Here is a 16,546-nt window from a genome sequence, read left to right as displayed (position 1 = left end):
GGGGTTCGATTCCCGCCTCCACCTTGTGTGTGTGGAGTTTGCATGTTCTCCCCGTGCCTCGTGGGTTTCCTCTGGGTACTCCGGTTTCCTCCCTCGGTCCAAAGACATGCATGGTAGGTTGATTGGCATCTCTGGAAAATTGTCTGTAGTGTGTGAGTGCGTGAGTGAATGAGAGTGTGTGTGTGTGCCCTGCGATGTGTTGGCACTCCGTCCAGGGTGTATCCTGCCTTGATGCCCGATGACACCTGAGATAGGCACAGGCTCCCCGTGACCGAGGTAGTTCAGATAAGCGGTAGAAAATGAATGAATGAAAATGCTATGACTGTATCACTGGGTTTAAACCACAGACCAGTTCCTCATCCATGTAAAATCAGCTCCAGAATTAATAGCAACCATCAACAAAAAAGGGTATATAAAACGAGCAGAACACAAAACGGCCACTCGTTTATCAACGTTTTACTGAAGTTGCCTGTGAATGTTGTCGTAGATCAAACTGAAAACAAATTTCCTGACAGATTTACTTTTACTTGTGAGTGTAAATGCAATTAACCAAAAGCTCAGTTCAGAGAAAAGCTGATTTGCATTTAGCCACAAAACTAAAGCTACAAAACTAAAAGGCAAAGACACTCACAGATCTCAAAAACGACAAACTGACGACTAAATAGTGAACAAGAGCCTCTTAAACAGGAATCGAATCTTCCAACAATGTAGTTCTGCCACTGCAGCTGTGTCTTTTATTTGCATTACTTTTGTCCTAATTGAATATTTCATGTTTTCTTGATTTATTGATTGTTTTTTTTTTCAAGTTTATATATATATATATATATATATATATACATATATATATATATATATATATAAAACTAGGATTAAAGTTCCTAGCTCATAGCTCATTTCTACTCATCATATGTCCCATTTGGCCAAATAATCATCTTACTTTCATTTATCCAACCATCTCTCTCTCTCTCTCTATCTATCTATCTATCTATCTATCTATCTATCTATCTATCTATCTATCTATCTATCTATCTATCTATCTATCTATCTATCTATCTATCTATCTATCTATCTATCTATCTATCTATCTATCTATCTATCTATCTATCTATCTATCTATCTATCTATCTATCTATCTATCTATCTATCCTAGGATTAAAGTTCCTAGCTCATTTCTACTCATCATATGTCCCATTTGGCCAAATACTCATCTTCCTCTTATTTATTTTTTATTTGCATCAATCTGAACAATATTTATGAAAAAATGGAGCCCTAAAAACCCTAGACATTTTCAAGGATCCTCCTGATGGCAGGTGTACACACAGGTGGGAGTGTAAATAATGGCACTGGAGGTGAAGTGCAATAACGAGATGGAGGGAACGTGACAGATCACGGCATGACTGCGGCGTTAATCCAATCTTAACAGATATTCAAAGTGATCAGAGCGTCATCGTCTTGATAAGTGGCAGCTCTTTTACAGCAAAACAGAGTCTGAAAGCGCTAATTAAGCCGAGTAAACGGGCGCGCTGTAATTAATCTCACTCTGATTTTATTGTTCTTCTGCTTAACCAGATCAGACACCAGGCAGTTTTTTCCACCAATGAAAACTCTCAAACCTTTCAAAAAGATTTGGCATGACCACAGGTTTTTAGTCCAACCGAGTCACACCTGATTCCACCAGTTGGTCTTAGTGTCAGTGGAATATTGGGTGTGGTAAAGAATTATGGACCCTGTATAGAACATTATTGGCTCCCAGTTCTGGTCTCGGCATTCACAACATTTGTTAGTTTGATAGATAGATAGATAGATAGATAGATAGATAGAGATGGTTGGATGGATAGACGAAATAGACAGACAGGCTGACAGACAGGTAGGTGGGTGGGTGATTGGGTGTATTAAAAGATGAATGGATATATATATATATATATATATATATAGAGAGAGAGAGAGAGAGAGAGAGAGAGATAGATAGATAGATATATAGATAGATAGATAGGAAATTCAAGCTTCAGGATTATATCGTCGCTGTCAGGCGGAAACCTTGTACGTCCAAATTTGGTCAATTTCATATTTTTTCACATATGGATGCTATCGGTCAGTCCCCACGTGGGTCTGTTATTTTTACAAGTTATTAACCAATCTAAAGTCTTGAAAATAGCTTGAGCGCAAATCTCATAACTCCATTGGACACTTCAACTGTCCACCTCTTCCTCACACCGTGGGAGAGCTTCACGGCATATTTCTCCTCAAGAAGAGTCGCAACGAATCAACACGTCTTCTGAGGTAAATGTCTTCACAACACTGGGCTCAAAGAAAAAAAAAAATCTTGACCCCCGCTAGTTCTGGTGCTCGTCTGAGGACAGGAATTTAGCGCAAGACAATCCGCTGCAACGCGGACTAAACCCTGTGCACTGCAGATAAGGTACGGCGTTTTTTTAATTTCCTGAAAAATAACGGTTTTGGAGATACAAGGATTCCGCCCGACAGCGACGATATGTTTATTTAATGTGTACAGGTAGGGTGGTACATAGTTTTCATCCTATACAGGTGTTATATGTTGTCTTGATGATCGAATACTAACTTGGAAGTTTAGTTTTTCAGAGTTTTTTCAGAACTCTGTGACATAAAGGAGGCGCTCGTAGTTTGTTTTTCTTCTTCTTCTTCTTCTTCTTATTATTATTTTTAATTTATTATTTTTTGTCACAATATCAGTGAACGCGAACCAAAAATCTTTCTGAAGCCATTGACATGGCAATAGTTTTCAAGTCTGTTTCTAACGTGAGCATTCTAATTTTTGAAATATGAGCTTACAATTTAGGAAATTTTTTTGCATTACAGTAGAGCAAAGAAAACACATCAGGATAATGTGCAGGATAAAAGGTACTTTCAGTACAGAGTTGGGAACCTTGTGCTACCTGTATTCTACACTCCACAACACTGCTATCATAGAAACACTTCAGCTATCATATTAACCATCAGTACTGGCTCATACTCAGGGTTTCAGTTTTAGTATTCATATCTGAAAAAAACAGTTCACATGGTTACAAAATATTTTGTATGGTTTGGAGAACTAAGACTACAACCTTTTCTAAACTGAAATATATTTCTGTATTCCATGGCCTCAGTAAAAGTTCTAAAAGGACAGAAAAGTGAAGCATTTCATTCCAGGAGCATCACAGACAATTTAACAGCCGGTATCTGTTTACAAACCGGTTGATTCGACTTCTGTTCGTTTCGCAGCTTGATCAAAGCATGACGTTAGTTAACAAGGTTTTAGAAATCTTTAAACAGACATTTTTTTTAACCATAGTGTATGTTAACATGTTAAACTGGCTTCGTACACAGCACGATATTTGCAGAAAGATTAAAAAAGCAAATGCAACATTTCCACATCAGCGGGTCGGCCACAGCAGCATACGATGGGGTTTCCAGAGCGACTCACAGGTGTGCGTGTAGATATCGATCACTGAGCCTGACTCTATTTGCTTTCAGTCTAATTTAATTCTTTATTTTTTTTTAAACATCTTGCATTCATTGGGAATGAAATGTAGACATTTTATAAACCTGTCTGTGCTCACTGCTTGTTCCTTGTTCCTAGAAGATGGACTTACCTTCTTTTCCAACCAGGAAGTCCACGTTGCAGTACGTGTAAGTGACTCCTATCTTGGTCTCCACCTGTGGTCTCTTGAGGGTTGAGTAGATTTTCCCTGGACTGCAGTCGTCCGTCTGACGGATCTTCCTCAACCCACAACCCATATCTGCTGTCAGAGTGCACGTTGAACCTTAAATGAGACAAAAACAGAAAAGTTTTTTGGAGCGTGTACACAGGTGTTAAGTTAAGTTTTTTGTTTTATTTTTTCTATTCTCAGACCTGCTGTATAAGGGAAGTGAGACCTGAACCAACCATTCTTTAGAAATCTATAAATACTTGCAGATGTGGAGATAAATATCTGAACGCTAACATGTCAACGTCATTTTCCTGCAAGTACAGCCTCCTCGCAGGTGTTCATTTATTGGGGTTTTCTCACCAAATCTATGAATACTCAGAAACCTTAAAACCTCCTACCATTATACAAGAACAAGACAATCTATTTTTACACTTTACTGGTCAATAACTCAAACATTGAGCTTTGTGCTCGACATACATTGTCTTACATCGTCCTCTTGGCTTCATTGTTGTACTTTAACCCTGGATTCAAACCCTGGATATTGTCTTGGATTATGTACTAAGGTCCTGGAGGCTGGATACTTCCCCCCATTGTACATCTTGTATACAGATGATAGCATACAATTGCGTGACTTAAAATGGAAAAAAATAGTCACCACCCTTGGACTCCATCCAAATTACAGAGTAGAACTAGCTAGCAATCCATTGAGGCATCAATTCTGTTCAATATTGGCTTAATGTCTAGCTTAAATACAGCTTAAACAAGCTCTCAAGTGCAGTGATAGTCAAAAAAAAAAAAAAAAAGCGCAGTGATAGTCAGTGCTAGCTGCTTCAAGATTGACAATCTTTCAGTGTAATGCTAGTCAGCTAGTTATATTTAGGAGAAGATTATTTAGCTGGGCAATAGTTTAAGCACAGCTGGGTATTTTCTACTATTTCTGGAAAACCTGATAGGCAGCCAAAAGCTCAAATGCAGTTAGGTATTTTGTAGCTATGTCTTTCTACTTCACTAATCTTCCAGTGTAATGCTAGCTAGTTTGCTATGTCTAATTAAAGAAAAGTATCTTTAGCTAGCTGGCTAATAGATGTATGTTTAGAAATCTGTATCTAGTAATGCTAGTCAGCCAGCTGCTAAATCATAGCTAGGTATTTAGGTTAATATATGTCTAATATTGTCAGCATCCCAGTGTAATGCTAGTCAGCAAGTTCTAATTTTGAAAAGATTAGCTAGTTTGCTAACAGCTTTATCATAGCTAGTTTTTTTTTAGAAATCTATACCTAGTTATACTATTGCTAGTCAGTCTGCTATATCTAATTGAAAAAACAATAGCTATGTTTAGCCAGCAAGCTAATAGCTTCTATAATGTTGGTATTTAGAAATTTTTAAAACTTTCAGTATTATGCTAGTCAGCTGGATCTGTTAAGGGAAAGATTAGCAAACCATTTAGACGGCTAGGTTTAGCTACTTCAAAGACAATATATCAGTGCAATGCTAGTCAGTTTGATAAAACTGAGAAATAAAAACTACCCAACTTTTTATGTTTATCTAAAGTACTGTGCTATCAGTCACTATCGCTAACACTTTTGTCCTTTGTTTCACTAGCTTTCATGTAAAATGACCTAGAAACGGTTTGCTCGGGCTCGCTAGTAAAAAGCTAGCATGCTCCTGTAATTGTACATAGTGTACAAATGTAATAGTGAGTGATAGCACGTGACTAGAAGTAGTGATGAAGTGACTGATAACACGCTAGTTAAAGATTTTGAGTCTACACGAGCATGCTGTCGATCACTTTATGTACGTATGTATGTTGTCACGCTGTGTCTTTGTGCTAAAAAAGTACGAAAAATTCAGTAAAAGTCCATCTAATGACTTCTGACGGTTGGTAAATAAATAATAAAATGAAGTAAATAAGCTATCGGTTCCTCTAACAGGTGAGAAAGCTGGACCTTCACTTCTACCTCGTCACACAAATCCGTTCTGTCAGCAGCGTGACGGCTGATTAAACGGTGAGGGAGCGACGATGCCTTGTGCACTTTATTATGTTCCCTTTTAATTACGTCGTGTAGTTTTTTGGTGACCAGCTAATCCGGGAGAAGAGAAGCTGCACAAAACCAGGTGAATGGTGCGAACGTAAAGGTGAGAATCAATCACTGCAAATCAGGGACCTGCGTTGTTCTTCAGGGAATCGAGGGAACGCGAGACGAGGCCAGGCGCTGAGTTTAATTAGGGCCTCGGCGAGGAGCTTGACTCGTTCACCAGCTCCGCCATGAGAAATGATGCTTTCGGGAAAGCGCGGTCGAATAGATGCGTTTCATTAGCGTCAGGATAATGATGTTTTGCGTTCAGCGATCATGTCTGAACTATGGGCCTCCACCCGAAAGAACGAAATGAGGCGCGAATCTGCACAAGTAGGACGTTAAGGAAATTTCCAGTCGTGCATCTCCCGGGTGAATAATCAAGTGTGTGTCACCCTGAAGTGTAACTTCTTTTTTTCATTGCTTTATTTTTATTATTCTGTTTGCTCTGTCACATCCCTCTGAGCAAGATTTCAGTTTTTCAAGGCGGCGAGAAGCAGACAGAAAGACAGTGACACAGAGAAATTATATATATAGAGAGAAAGGGTGAGAGAGTAACAAACACAGAGGGACAGGGATGAAGAGAGACAGAAAGAGAAATGAAAGAGAAAATAAAAATTCTCCCTCAACAGTAATAACTCTTAAATTGCCTAACTGAGGACTTGCAGCACTCAAAGCCTCCTCTGTAAAAGAAAACAGAGGAAGGCGTTACAGATGGATTAAGAGAAAAAGGCGCTGAAATAAACACAGGGTTCTGACGTGAGGAGTGACGACGTCCAACACGGCTCTCTGAAGGATGTTCAACGTCAGATGGACCTGAACAAAACCAATGGAGGGAAAGTGGAGCGACGGAAAGGGGTGAGGGTGATGGATGGATGGATGGGGTATGAGTCGGCGGGTATTTTTAGAGCTGAGGGTTGGAGTGAGAGATGTTTATAATTTCAGAGTGACTACTGGATCCTCTGAAATTCTCAGCAGCACAATGCTTTATCCACCAGAGCGAAGCGAACCGTGCACACAGGAGACTGACAGCGGAACAGAAGAGCGTGCACTCAGTAAAAAGTTCGCTCCCTCAGCGCCGGAAGAAGAAGAAGAAGAAGAAGAAGAAGAAGAAGAAGAAGAAGAAGAAGAAAAAAGAAGAATGCCCTTTGGATGTCAAAACTTTACCACATGCCCACGTCTGTCTTTAGTACAACACACTGCTCTGCTCTAAAGTATCTGAGCACTTAATGTTTCTTCTCCTCTCACAAAAAAATTATCTGGAAAACATTTGTAGCATCATCAAAAAAAAATGAAAGTTATCTGGCTGCTATGTTCTAAACAGCTACTTTAACAGACTTCGAAGAAAGGGAATAAATCCTTACAGATTTTGGTAAGACTGCGATATGAAACTTGAAAAGACATGAAAAAAAACAGTGTTAGGAAAAAAAACTGAGTTTAATGAGTCATCTAAACAGACAGGATTCATACTTTCCGCATGATGTCACACACAATGGTTTCTTTGATCTATCAAGAACAACTTTCCAATTCTGCTGAAACCAAAACGTTATAGAGTTTGATCTATACTGTGATAATACGGCGATGAGGAAAACACTCACTCACTCACTCACTCACTTTCTATCGCCTCGGGTCTCAGGGAGCCTGTGCCTATCTCAGGCGTCATTGGGCATCAAGGCAGGATACACCCTGGACGGAGTGCCAACCCATCGCAGGGCACACACACACTCTCATTCACTCACACACTCACACACTAGGGACAATTTTCCAGAGATGCCAATCAACCTACCATGCATGTCTTTGGACCGGGGGAGGAAACCGGAGTACCCGGAGGAAACCCCCGAGGCACGAGGAGAACATGCAAACTCCACACACACAAGGCGGAGGCGGGAATCGAACCCCCAACCCTGGAGGTGTGATGCGAACGTGCTAACCACTAAGCCACCGTGCCCCCATGAGGAAAACATTCATCAGAAATAACGGACCATTTAAAAAGACCTTGTGTGGTCTGATTGATGATGTACGGCTTGTGTTTTTTTTTGCCCATTACAGTGTCTGTGATTACTTTGCTATACTAAATCTTAATTATGACTTAGCTTATGATTAAAAAAAAAAAAAAAGATAAAAAAGACAAGGTCTTCTAGCGCGGTTCATTCTTTTGCGTGTTTTCCAAAATGAGTCTGCGTGTTCTCGGTCTCGACGATGCCACGTTTCACTGATCCTAACAATCTGAGACGAGAAATAAAACAGGCTTAATGTTTAAAGCAGGTGTTACAGTAAGAGCAGGGGTCACACTCATGGTTTCTCACAAACCTGTAAAGAGAATTAGCATACACTGAAAACTCTAATGTAGAGAATTTATTTCTACAACTGAGCAGCTAAGGGTCGTGCTCGAAGGCCCAGCAGTGTGTAACTCAGTGGACCTGGGACTTAAACTCACAACCTTCTGATCTGTAGATCAGTCAGCAACCATTTCCCTGTTTTTTTTTTTTTTGTTTTGTTTTGTTTTGGGTTTTTTTAGTTTTTTTCCAGACACGTAAACATGTCTCACTTTTAGAAGGCTGAAATGAAGCATATAAAAATAAAATTTCATCAGCTCATTTGTACATATTTGGGGGTGGAGGTGGTGTAATCTATCCATCTGTCTATCTATTTATTTAGACAAAACAAGCAAACTATAAATGCACCAGATCATAGACTGCACCAGTTACAATCTATTTCTGACCCGATTGAAGTGCAGAATAACTTCCGCAGCCGTCTCTGGTCAGTCGCTTCTCACTATTTTTATGTATTTACGTTGTTTCCGCTCAACTGGTGCAGAAGAACATTCTGGAAACAACGAAATTTAGTTCCACGGATCTCGATTAGCAGCTAGCAGATTAGACATGATACGCAGTGAAGAGTCTCATGATCGACGAGCTCGAGTGACCTTTGTTCTTTTTAAGTGACAAATAAGTCCACGGCGCAGCAGCTTCCTGTCCTGTATTTTTGTCCGTTCAGCAGGGAAGCCTCTCTCTGTGATGCCCTGTTTGGACTTCTTACTTCCTTCCTTAGCTTCCTGCATCACCCTCCTCACCTGGGTGGGAGCATTGTGTGTGTGTGTGTGTGTGTGTGTGTGAGATGAGAAAAACAGGACTCTCCATACATCTGATACAATCTGAACTAAAGGAAATCATGTCATGTGATCTCTACAGACTGTTAAGGGCTGTTCGATGCTTAGCCTTTGCAGGTCATGAGACGCTTTGCAAGTCAATACGAGGTCGAATGTCACATCCACAATCTCAGAAGAGCAAATTTGGAGGTAAGAGAGTAACAGGAAAAAGGAGACGCTGCATCGTAGGTATCACTGGCTAACGAGTATGAACTGGTGGAACTGGGCAGCTGATTGGTGGCTCTCAAATTTGACCGGTTACTTTGCAATTAAATGACTTTCACCCAAACATAAAACTTAGATTTTTTTCCTCCTGTTTATGTTTATCGTTGAACGTCTTTGTCACTCTAGGGTTGGGTTTTGTTTTGTTTCCCAGCTGTGATGTCAAATACGTTACTGTCTTGAAACTTATGCATACTGTACATCTCTCTACTCTTTACTTTAATCTTTTAAGGTTCTCATGCCGTCGTCGACTTTTGACGATGAAACGACATGTCAGTAGTTTACCAATGAATCTTTTAAACCCCCATGTAGCTAGTCCCTGGCCTGATAAGCTGCCTTTAGCTAACATCTGACTTTATAAACAGCACCAGAGGATCTGTTACAGGAAGCTGGAATGGTTTGTGGTTAGAAAATTTCTGCACCAGCCATTTTTTTTCAAGCATGAGTTTTGGAAATGCATGTAGCATCAGTTCGTAGCAGTGTTCTTTTTTTTTTCCTTTTATCCATACAATGCTTGCATGCAAATTTTCAACCCACACACTGAAATATCGGTGTGAGGATCCATTAAAAAATGTGATTTCTCTGTCAGTGTGTGTCTGATGCTGCTCTTTCGCCGGAAACACAATTGCCATTTTCTTTGGGAGAATGCAGACATTTCTGTCTTTAACGAGAATTCATAGGGACAAGAGACAAAAATCCATCTGCTCAGCATCTCCAGACCTGGCCATGACCACGCTGGGAGCCCGGCCCCGGCCGATGGGATTGCCATGGGAACCGGCCCCTTGACAACCATTTCATACAAGGCAGAATAAAAGACGACAGTCTCACTCTCTCTCTCTCTCTCCATCTCTCTGCTTTTCTGTCTTTACACCCCCCCTCCCTATAGTTCTTTTCTCCTTTTCTAATTTAGATTTAGCCGGACAAATCATTTCCTTCGTTCGGCTTGCACCGTCGCTGCCATATTCTGGCACAGACTGGTTTTATAGGCGCAAGGCGAAGTCTATAAAAGTGAGTAAATAACTCAATAAATAATAAAGACCACACAGAGATGCACAATTTGTTTTCCTAGGTAGCATGCGAACGTTCCAATAATGCAGAATAATCATGGAATGATCTAAATTTGCTCCCAGTCAGTTATTTATTAGGGCGCACGGAGGCCAAGTTCGTTTTCCTCTTTCAAACAGGATATTGACATCTCCTCCTCGAACGTTACCGGATCGATACGGACGCAATTTCCTTGACCACCCATTAACAAAGAGAGTCGATCCGTCTTTGAGAAATATCCGAGGTGCTTCCTTACCCTCTACTTTCCCGCTGAACCGTCAGTGGCACGCTAAATGGCTGCAGGCCCATGGCTTCCTGACACCTTTTTTGCTCAGATTGCCTTTTAATATTCTGTCTCATGACAAAGTGGCGAGGTTTGTGCCCAGGGCTTCCGTCAGCACGTCGGGAAAGAGAGGAAGCTAATCTTCGCTTGAACCAAGAGAGTGTAATTCATTCAAAGTGGCAGGGCGTAGCGGCAAGGGGCAGAAATTGCCATTCATCTTCCGTCAAAGCGCCCGGCTAAGCCGACTCGTTTTTCTTTCTTTCTTTTCTTTTTTTTCAGAGAGGCATCTGATTTGAAGTCCGCCTCGTAAGAAGAAAGTCAACTTCATTTTCTGCTGGAGTGCGAACCTCGAGTAAGAAGGAACGCTGCGGGAGAACCGCTGCCCTAATTACATGGGCCGTGAGAGCTCCTTGCTGAGATGAGGGTGGTGAAAGAATGAAATATGGTACGTACTTGAGGAAAAGGTGTCAGTCATTTCAAAGTCACTTCCGTGCGTGTGTATGCCGCGATTCGTTTCGGATGCGCCAAGCCATCCTAATTAGCTCAATTAAGCTTAATTGGGTGCAAGAGGATTCTCTGTCCTAATCGGGTTATCAAAATATTGAAGCTTTCGTGTGATCCATTAATCACGCACCTTCACAAGCAAGGACATCTGCCAGCTCGTAGGTACTGATGACTGGATTTAATTAACGAAATCCTCAAACTTAGAACGAACGCAGGCGCTCGTGACTCATCAATAAAAAACAGAAAAACTGTCTGCTGTTAGCTAGAGACAGACAGACGGACGGACAGATGAAAGGATTGTTAATGGGTTTTTATTGCCTTCAGGACTGTCAGTAGAGTTGGTATTACCCATTATGGCAAACAGTCAAACTGGGTTACAAGCTGATTCATCAAAACTAGATATACTAGTACTTTAATCATGGGAAAATCGATGTAAGGCTCACACACTGGGCAGTGCGGGGAATTCCGAGCCTCGGATTCTACACAAACTCCAAGTCATATACGAGAAACGTCTGTGCGGATTAAAGATTATGTATAAATTATTTTTATTCTAATTTTCACAGCAGCTCAGACAGGTTTATTTTGTCACCTATAGGTTGATTTGTGCTCATTTTTTCAAACAAAAATCAGTAAAGGTCATTTGATTTATTTTCAATATCCAAAGTAGCCCATGACCTTTTGATTTAAACTTTAATTCGTTCAGATGTGTTTATCGGTTCCGTGGGATTGAACTGAGTGACATTTGAACCCATGATGCTGGAGTTTTGGCATTTCTTTCATCTTGAAAAGTAAATTTTGTGTAATTTTAACTAATTTTGACGCTAAATGCTAAAACGTTTCCAATATACAGTAAAAAAACTACAAATTAGGCAAAAAAACACCACATCCCTCTCTTTCTCCCTCCCTCTGATTCTCCAGCAATGCTCAACTGATCCCTCCATCTCTCAGGGTACAAGGAAGCCATGCGTCAAGCCTCGTCTCTGTTCTGGCAGCTGAATGGTGGAATGAACTTCCCCAACACGTTCGAACTGATGAGATACTAACCACCTTCAAAGGGCGTCTAGAGACCTGCCTCTTCCTGAGGAACATAATCCAGCACTTGAAGAATTACATTTCTTGCTCTGTTTCCTCCCAGCAGAGTTTTTTGGACTGATGGGATTGTTAGTCTGTGACCCAGTGAACAAGTATGAGGATATATTCATTGATAAAGACTCCAAAGCAGTCTGTGAGTCGCTCAGGATAAGGACGTCCGCCAGGGGAATGTAGAGAACTTAGATAACGCTTCTTCGAGTAACTACAAATTAGTGCTAGAGCTAGCTTTATTTTCTTGGATCGTTTAAAGCTGTACAAATTGGGATTAGTGGTCAGTGTTGCTGCCTCATAGCTCCAGGGTTTGAGCCTGAAATCAGTTTTCTGTATTTTATCTATATGGTATTGTAGTGTATTGTGTTTGTTCTCTAGATTCCAACCGATGTGTTAAGCCCCTAGTGTGAAGGTGTATGTACACGATCCCCTGTGTTGCCTTGAACCCAGTGCAGATCTACCAGGATAAAATTGGCTACAGAAGATAAATGGATGGAAGAATGAATGTATGAATAGATGGATAGATGAATGTATGAATGGATGGGTGGATGAATGTATGATTGGATGGATAGATAGGTAGATGGATGGATGGATGGATGAATAAATGAATGGATGGATGAAGTAATTAATGTATGAATGGGTGAATGATTGGATGGATGAATGTGTGAATGCATGAATGAATGAATGGATGGATGGATAGATGGGTGGACGGATGAATTAATGTATGAATGGATGAATGAATGAAATAATAAATGTATGGATGGATATATGAATGAATGGGTGGATGAGTGAATGAATGGACAGATAGATGAATGAATGGCTGGATGAAGTAATTAATGTATGAATGTGTGAATGATTGGATGGATGAATGTGTGAATGGGTGAATGCATGAATGAATGAATGGACAGATAGATGGGTGGACGGATGAATTAATGGATGAATGGATGAATGGATAAAATAATAAATGTATGGATGGATATATGAATGAATGGGTGGATGAGTGAATGAATGGACGGATAGATTGATGAATGGATGGATGAATGAATAAATTAGTGAGTGGATGGATGGATGGTTGAACAAATGAATAAATGTATAAATTGATGGATGGGTGGATGAATGGATAAATGGAGGTCTTACCATATTGCCATATCTTTCAGCTGTTACAGGAAAAGTTTCTCAGCTTTTTTTATATGACGCTATTACATATTTCTGGTATAAATGACTATTTGTCTACCCCAGATTTTATTATCTTTGTAGAGGATTTTAAAGACTTCACGGAGCACCAACAAGAGCCACACTCTCTTAGCAACATCCCAGAGCAGACTGTAAAGATCTGACAGCAGCTCTCATGACGTTCCTGCCACAACGAGCTCCTCTGTGCGTGTGTTCCTGAGACCCAACACGACCCAGCACAGCTTGCCTCGCAGGCAGCCGCTGGAACTGATTAATGACAGTTTGCCCTCTTTTGCCCTTTTTTTTTCTCGTTCCTTCCACTTGCCTACATTTCTCTCTTTCCCCCTTACTTCTATCCCTGTTTCTCTTCTTACCCTTATTCGCCCTCACTTCTTTTCTGAAATACCCTTGGCCTCCATTCTCTTACTAGTAACAAGGGCAAATTCGAGACGAACGGCTTGTTAAAGGAGTGATAAAAGTCTCAGAGCGAGCTGCTGTCCTGGATCATGCTTTCCTCATGTGACTCACAGAGAACCGAATCACTGATCTGTGAGAGGATTAAGGAGGGGTGTGTGTGTGTGTGTGTGTGTGTTTGTGAGCGTGTGAGGCAAGTTATGAGGCTTGCGGCTTGCCGTGACTGATCATCATCGCTGATATGCCCTTTATCAGCTGTCTTCTTAATCGTCTCGAAAGACGTCGAATTAAATCGGATTAAAATGATTTTGAAAATGATGTTTTTGAAATTGATATTAAATACTTCTTTTCTGTGGTTACACTTCTGAAAGTAAGTGTTTGTGTGCCATTCGCTGCTCTTATAACCAAACCTGCACCTGTACACACACCTGCCTTAAGCTTGAGAAGAATTTTAGAGCCTAATCTTGATTTATTGATCCATTATTGAATCACAATAATTTTGCTGTATTAAATCTCTACGATGTTCTTTGCTAAGCAATGAGACAGCATGATGATTTCAGAAAAAAAAAAACATCATATCATACAAACAAACAACAAATCATATATAAACCATATAAACTTTAGCTGAGTCTCTGAGAAGTCTGAGAAACATCTGGAATATGCATGTTGAGCTCATACCTGCTCGGTCGTCGTGGATCCACAGGTCCCTGAAGTCTCAGCGATCACAGAAGGTCTTCTCTGCCAAGTTCACCAACGGCATGAAGTGATCGAAGGATGGAAAGTGTGCTCAAAAAAATTCCAAAATTCCCAGATGAAGTCCTGAAAGCTCCAGAGTCTGTGATCTGTTCTTCCTGAGATTACTTTTTTTGCACCGTGGCTCTGTTTTGTCTAAATCCCACCGCTTACGGTCCTGCGAAGAGCTAAACGGATCGTGGAGATCTCACTTTGCGTGCCTGTGTTGAGGTCATGCTCAAACTATGTCTGCGCTTGTGTTCTGCAAGCTCAGGAAAACCACATCCTCTGACATCTCTACCTCCGCGCTCCTGCTGCGCTCCCTCTCTCTCAATGTCTCTCACACACACTCACGCATGCACATGCACACAAACACACACAATCTCTCTCTCACACACACACACTCGCTCTCGTTTGCTTGCTCGCGCTTAGATTGTCTGAGATGACAGACCGCGCTGACCCAGACGCAGCTTGGTCCCTCCACCCGCTCTCTTTCCACTCTCTCTCTCTCTCTCTCTCTCTCTCTCTCTCTCTCTCTTTCTCTCTCTCTCTTACGCTGGCCTCCTCCAGCAGCCGCTGCAGTTCCAGCCCACTGACTGAAGAATACATCTGAGGAGGAGGCACCGGGTGAGAGAGCACGAGAGAGAGAGGGAGAGAGAGTGAGGGAGGGAGGGAGGAGATGGAGAAGAGGGGAGATAGAGGGAAATGACTGAGAGAGGAGGGGAGAGAAAAGAGAGGTGGGGATTTTAATGAGGAATTTTGGGAATCGCTTGAAACAAGAGTCCAAACCAAAACACAAAAAAGAGACTCCGAGTAGACGAACACCGGGCGCCTTAAGAGACGTCCAGCGTTCTGAGGTTGTTCACGCTTCATGCTACAGGAAGTTCTTGAGGTGAACGTCATGCATGCGAGCACGTATACCCTTAAAGAGGAAATCTGCACACTTCTCAAAGGCATTTTCACAGAATGTCCGGGGCACTCTGTTGGGTGGGCGTGGGGTGGTCTAGAGTGGCATGCTTTTCTAAAATGCATTTTTTATAAGCCCCACATGAGACCCTCTGTATCTATTATTCAGACCGATCACTGACAGAAGGAGGTCGTTACCAATGGCTAAATAGCGTATTTGACTCTGATGTTGCAATGTTGTTGGTTTAGGCTTGAAATGACTCGTCAAATGAGTCTCTGAAAGTGTTCATTCTTAACCAGTTTGTTGAATTACATTAACTAACATCACGGTTTTTGAGAATTTATTTTTATAGTTTTACAAGTATGTTTTGGTTTTAAAACATCCTGTAGCACGGAATCTACTGTAAATGCCGCGTGTCTACTTTACCTCCAGACACAATTTGTCCAGAGTTGAATCAAGACTGTTACAGATGGAGTATTCGGCATGACTCCTGTGATCCAGACCTCAAGCTACTGTACAAAGTTCTTTGGGTTCTCTGGTTTCTTTCCACTGCTCAAAAACATGCATGTGGTTTGGTGACTCAAGTTACTTCAAGCTATGAAAAAGAAGAAGGCTTTTATTTTTTTATTTTTCACACACACATTACAGTTCAGTTAAATTTGTTTCTTCACATATCCCAGGCTTGTAAGAAGCTTGCGGCAGAACACAGGGTCAGCTATCAACCTTTATCAAGGGCCCAACAGTGGAAGTTTGGTGCTAAGTGCTAAGGCATGAACCAGATGAACATCTCAAAATCTTTCCTGATCGAGCCACCACTGCCCTAATGAATGAGTGTGCATGGTGCCTATCAATGGATCCATGCAATGTATCCTCACCTCACCTCACACCCGTTGTTCCCAGGATGTTCTCCATAGATGAATCAATGAGTGACAGGGCATCGGGAAAAAAGAACGCTAATTTGTCGCACTAATCATTTACTTGTAGTTTGATATTTGTGATATCAGTCTTAAAATATCAAGGAAGGGATAAACCGTTGAAAAGATGCATACATCAGAGCTGAAAAGGGTGAAGATCTTTGCACCAAAGTGTATTTGCACATCCTTATATACAGTATATTTATATACTGTGTGTAACAAAAGCAAAAAAGAAAAAAATCTCATTATCCCATTATCCCATTATTTATCTCATATCCAAAGATCGGCAGTAAATGTAGCTCGTGCTACATGCTTAAAACAGTACCATCTGACACAAACAAAGGATTTTCAGTTTTTGTCCTTTCACCAAGAACCTGCAGTT

At 41.0% G+C, this 16,546-nt stretch overlaps 1 protein-coding gene across 2 annotated transcripts in view; it reads right to left on the bottom strand.

Moving 5' to 3' along the window:
* Positions 1–14,883, bottom strand: part of LOC132840095 (raftlin-like) — an 80,687-nt gene extending 65,804 nt beyond the window's left edge. For both annotated transcript variants that reach the window (XM_060861476.1, XM_060861477.1), the window contains exons 1-2: positions 14,290–14,883; positions 3,609–3,779 (exon numbers count right to left, since the gene is read on the bottom strand). In XM_060861476.1, coding sequence (XP_060717459.1) covers positions 3,609–3,753 — 145 coding nt within the window. In that variant the 5' untranslated portion in view covers positions 3,754–3,779; positions 14,290–14,883. The remainder of the gene's footprint in view (positions 1–3,608; positions 3,780–14,289) is intronic.
* Between the last annotated feature and the right edge of the window lie 1,663 nt (positions 14,884–16,546).

The sequence above is a fragment of the Tachysurus vachellii genome, chromosome 25 (genome assembly GCF_030014155.1).
Source record: "Tachysurus vachellii isolate PV-2020 chromosome 25, HZAU_Pvac_v1, whole genome shotgun sequence".
Taxonomy (NCBI): Eukaryota; Metazoa; Chordata; class Actinopteri; order Siluriformes; family Bagridae; genus Tachysurus; species Tachysurus vachellii.
This window is presented reverse-complemented; position numbering and strand designations above follow the sequence as displayed.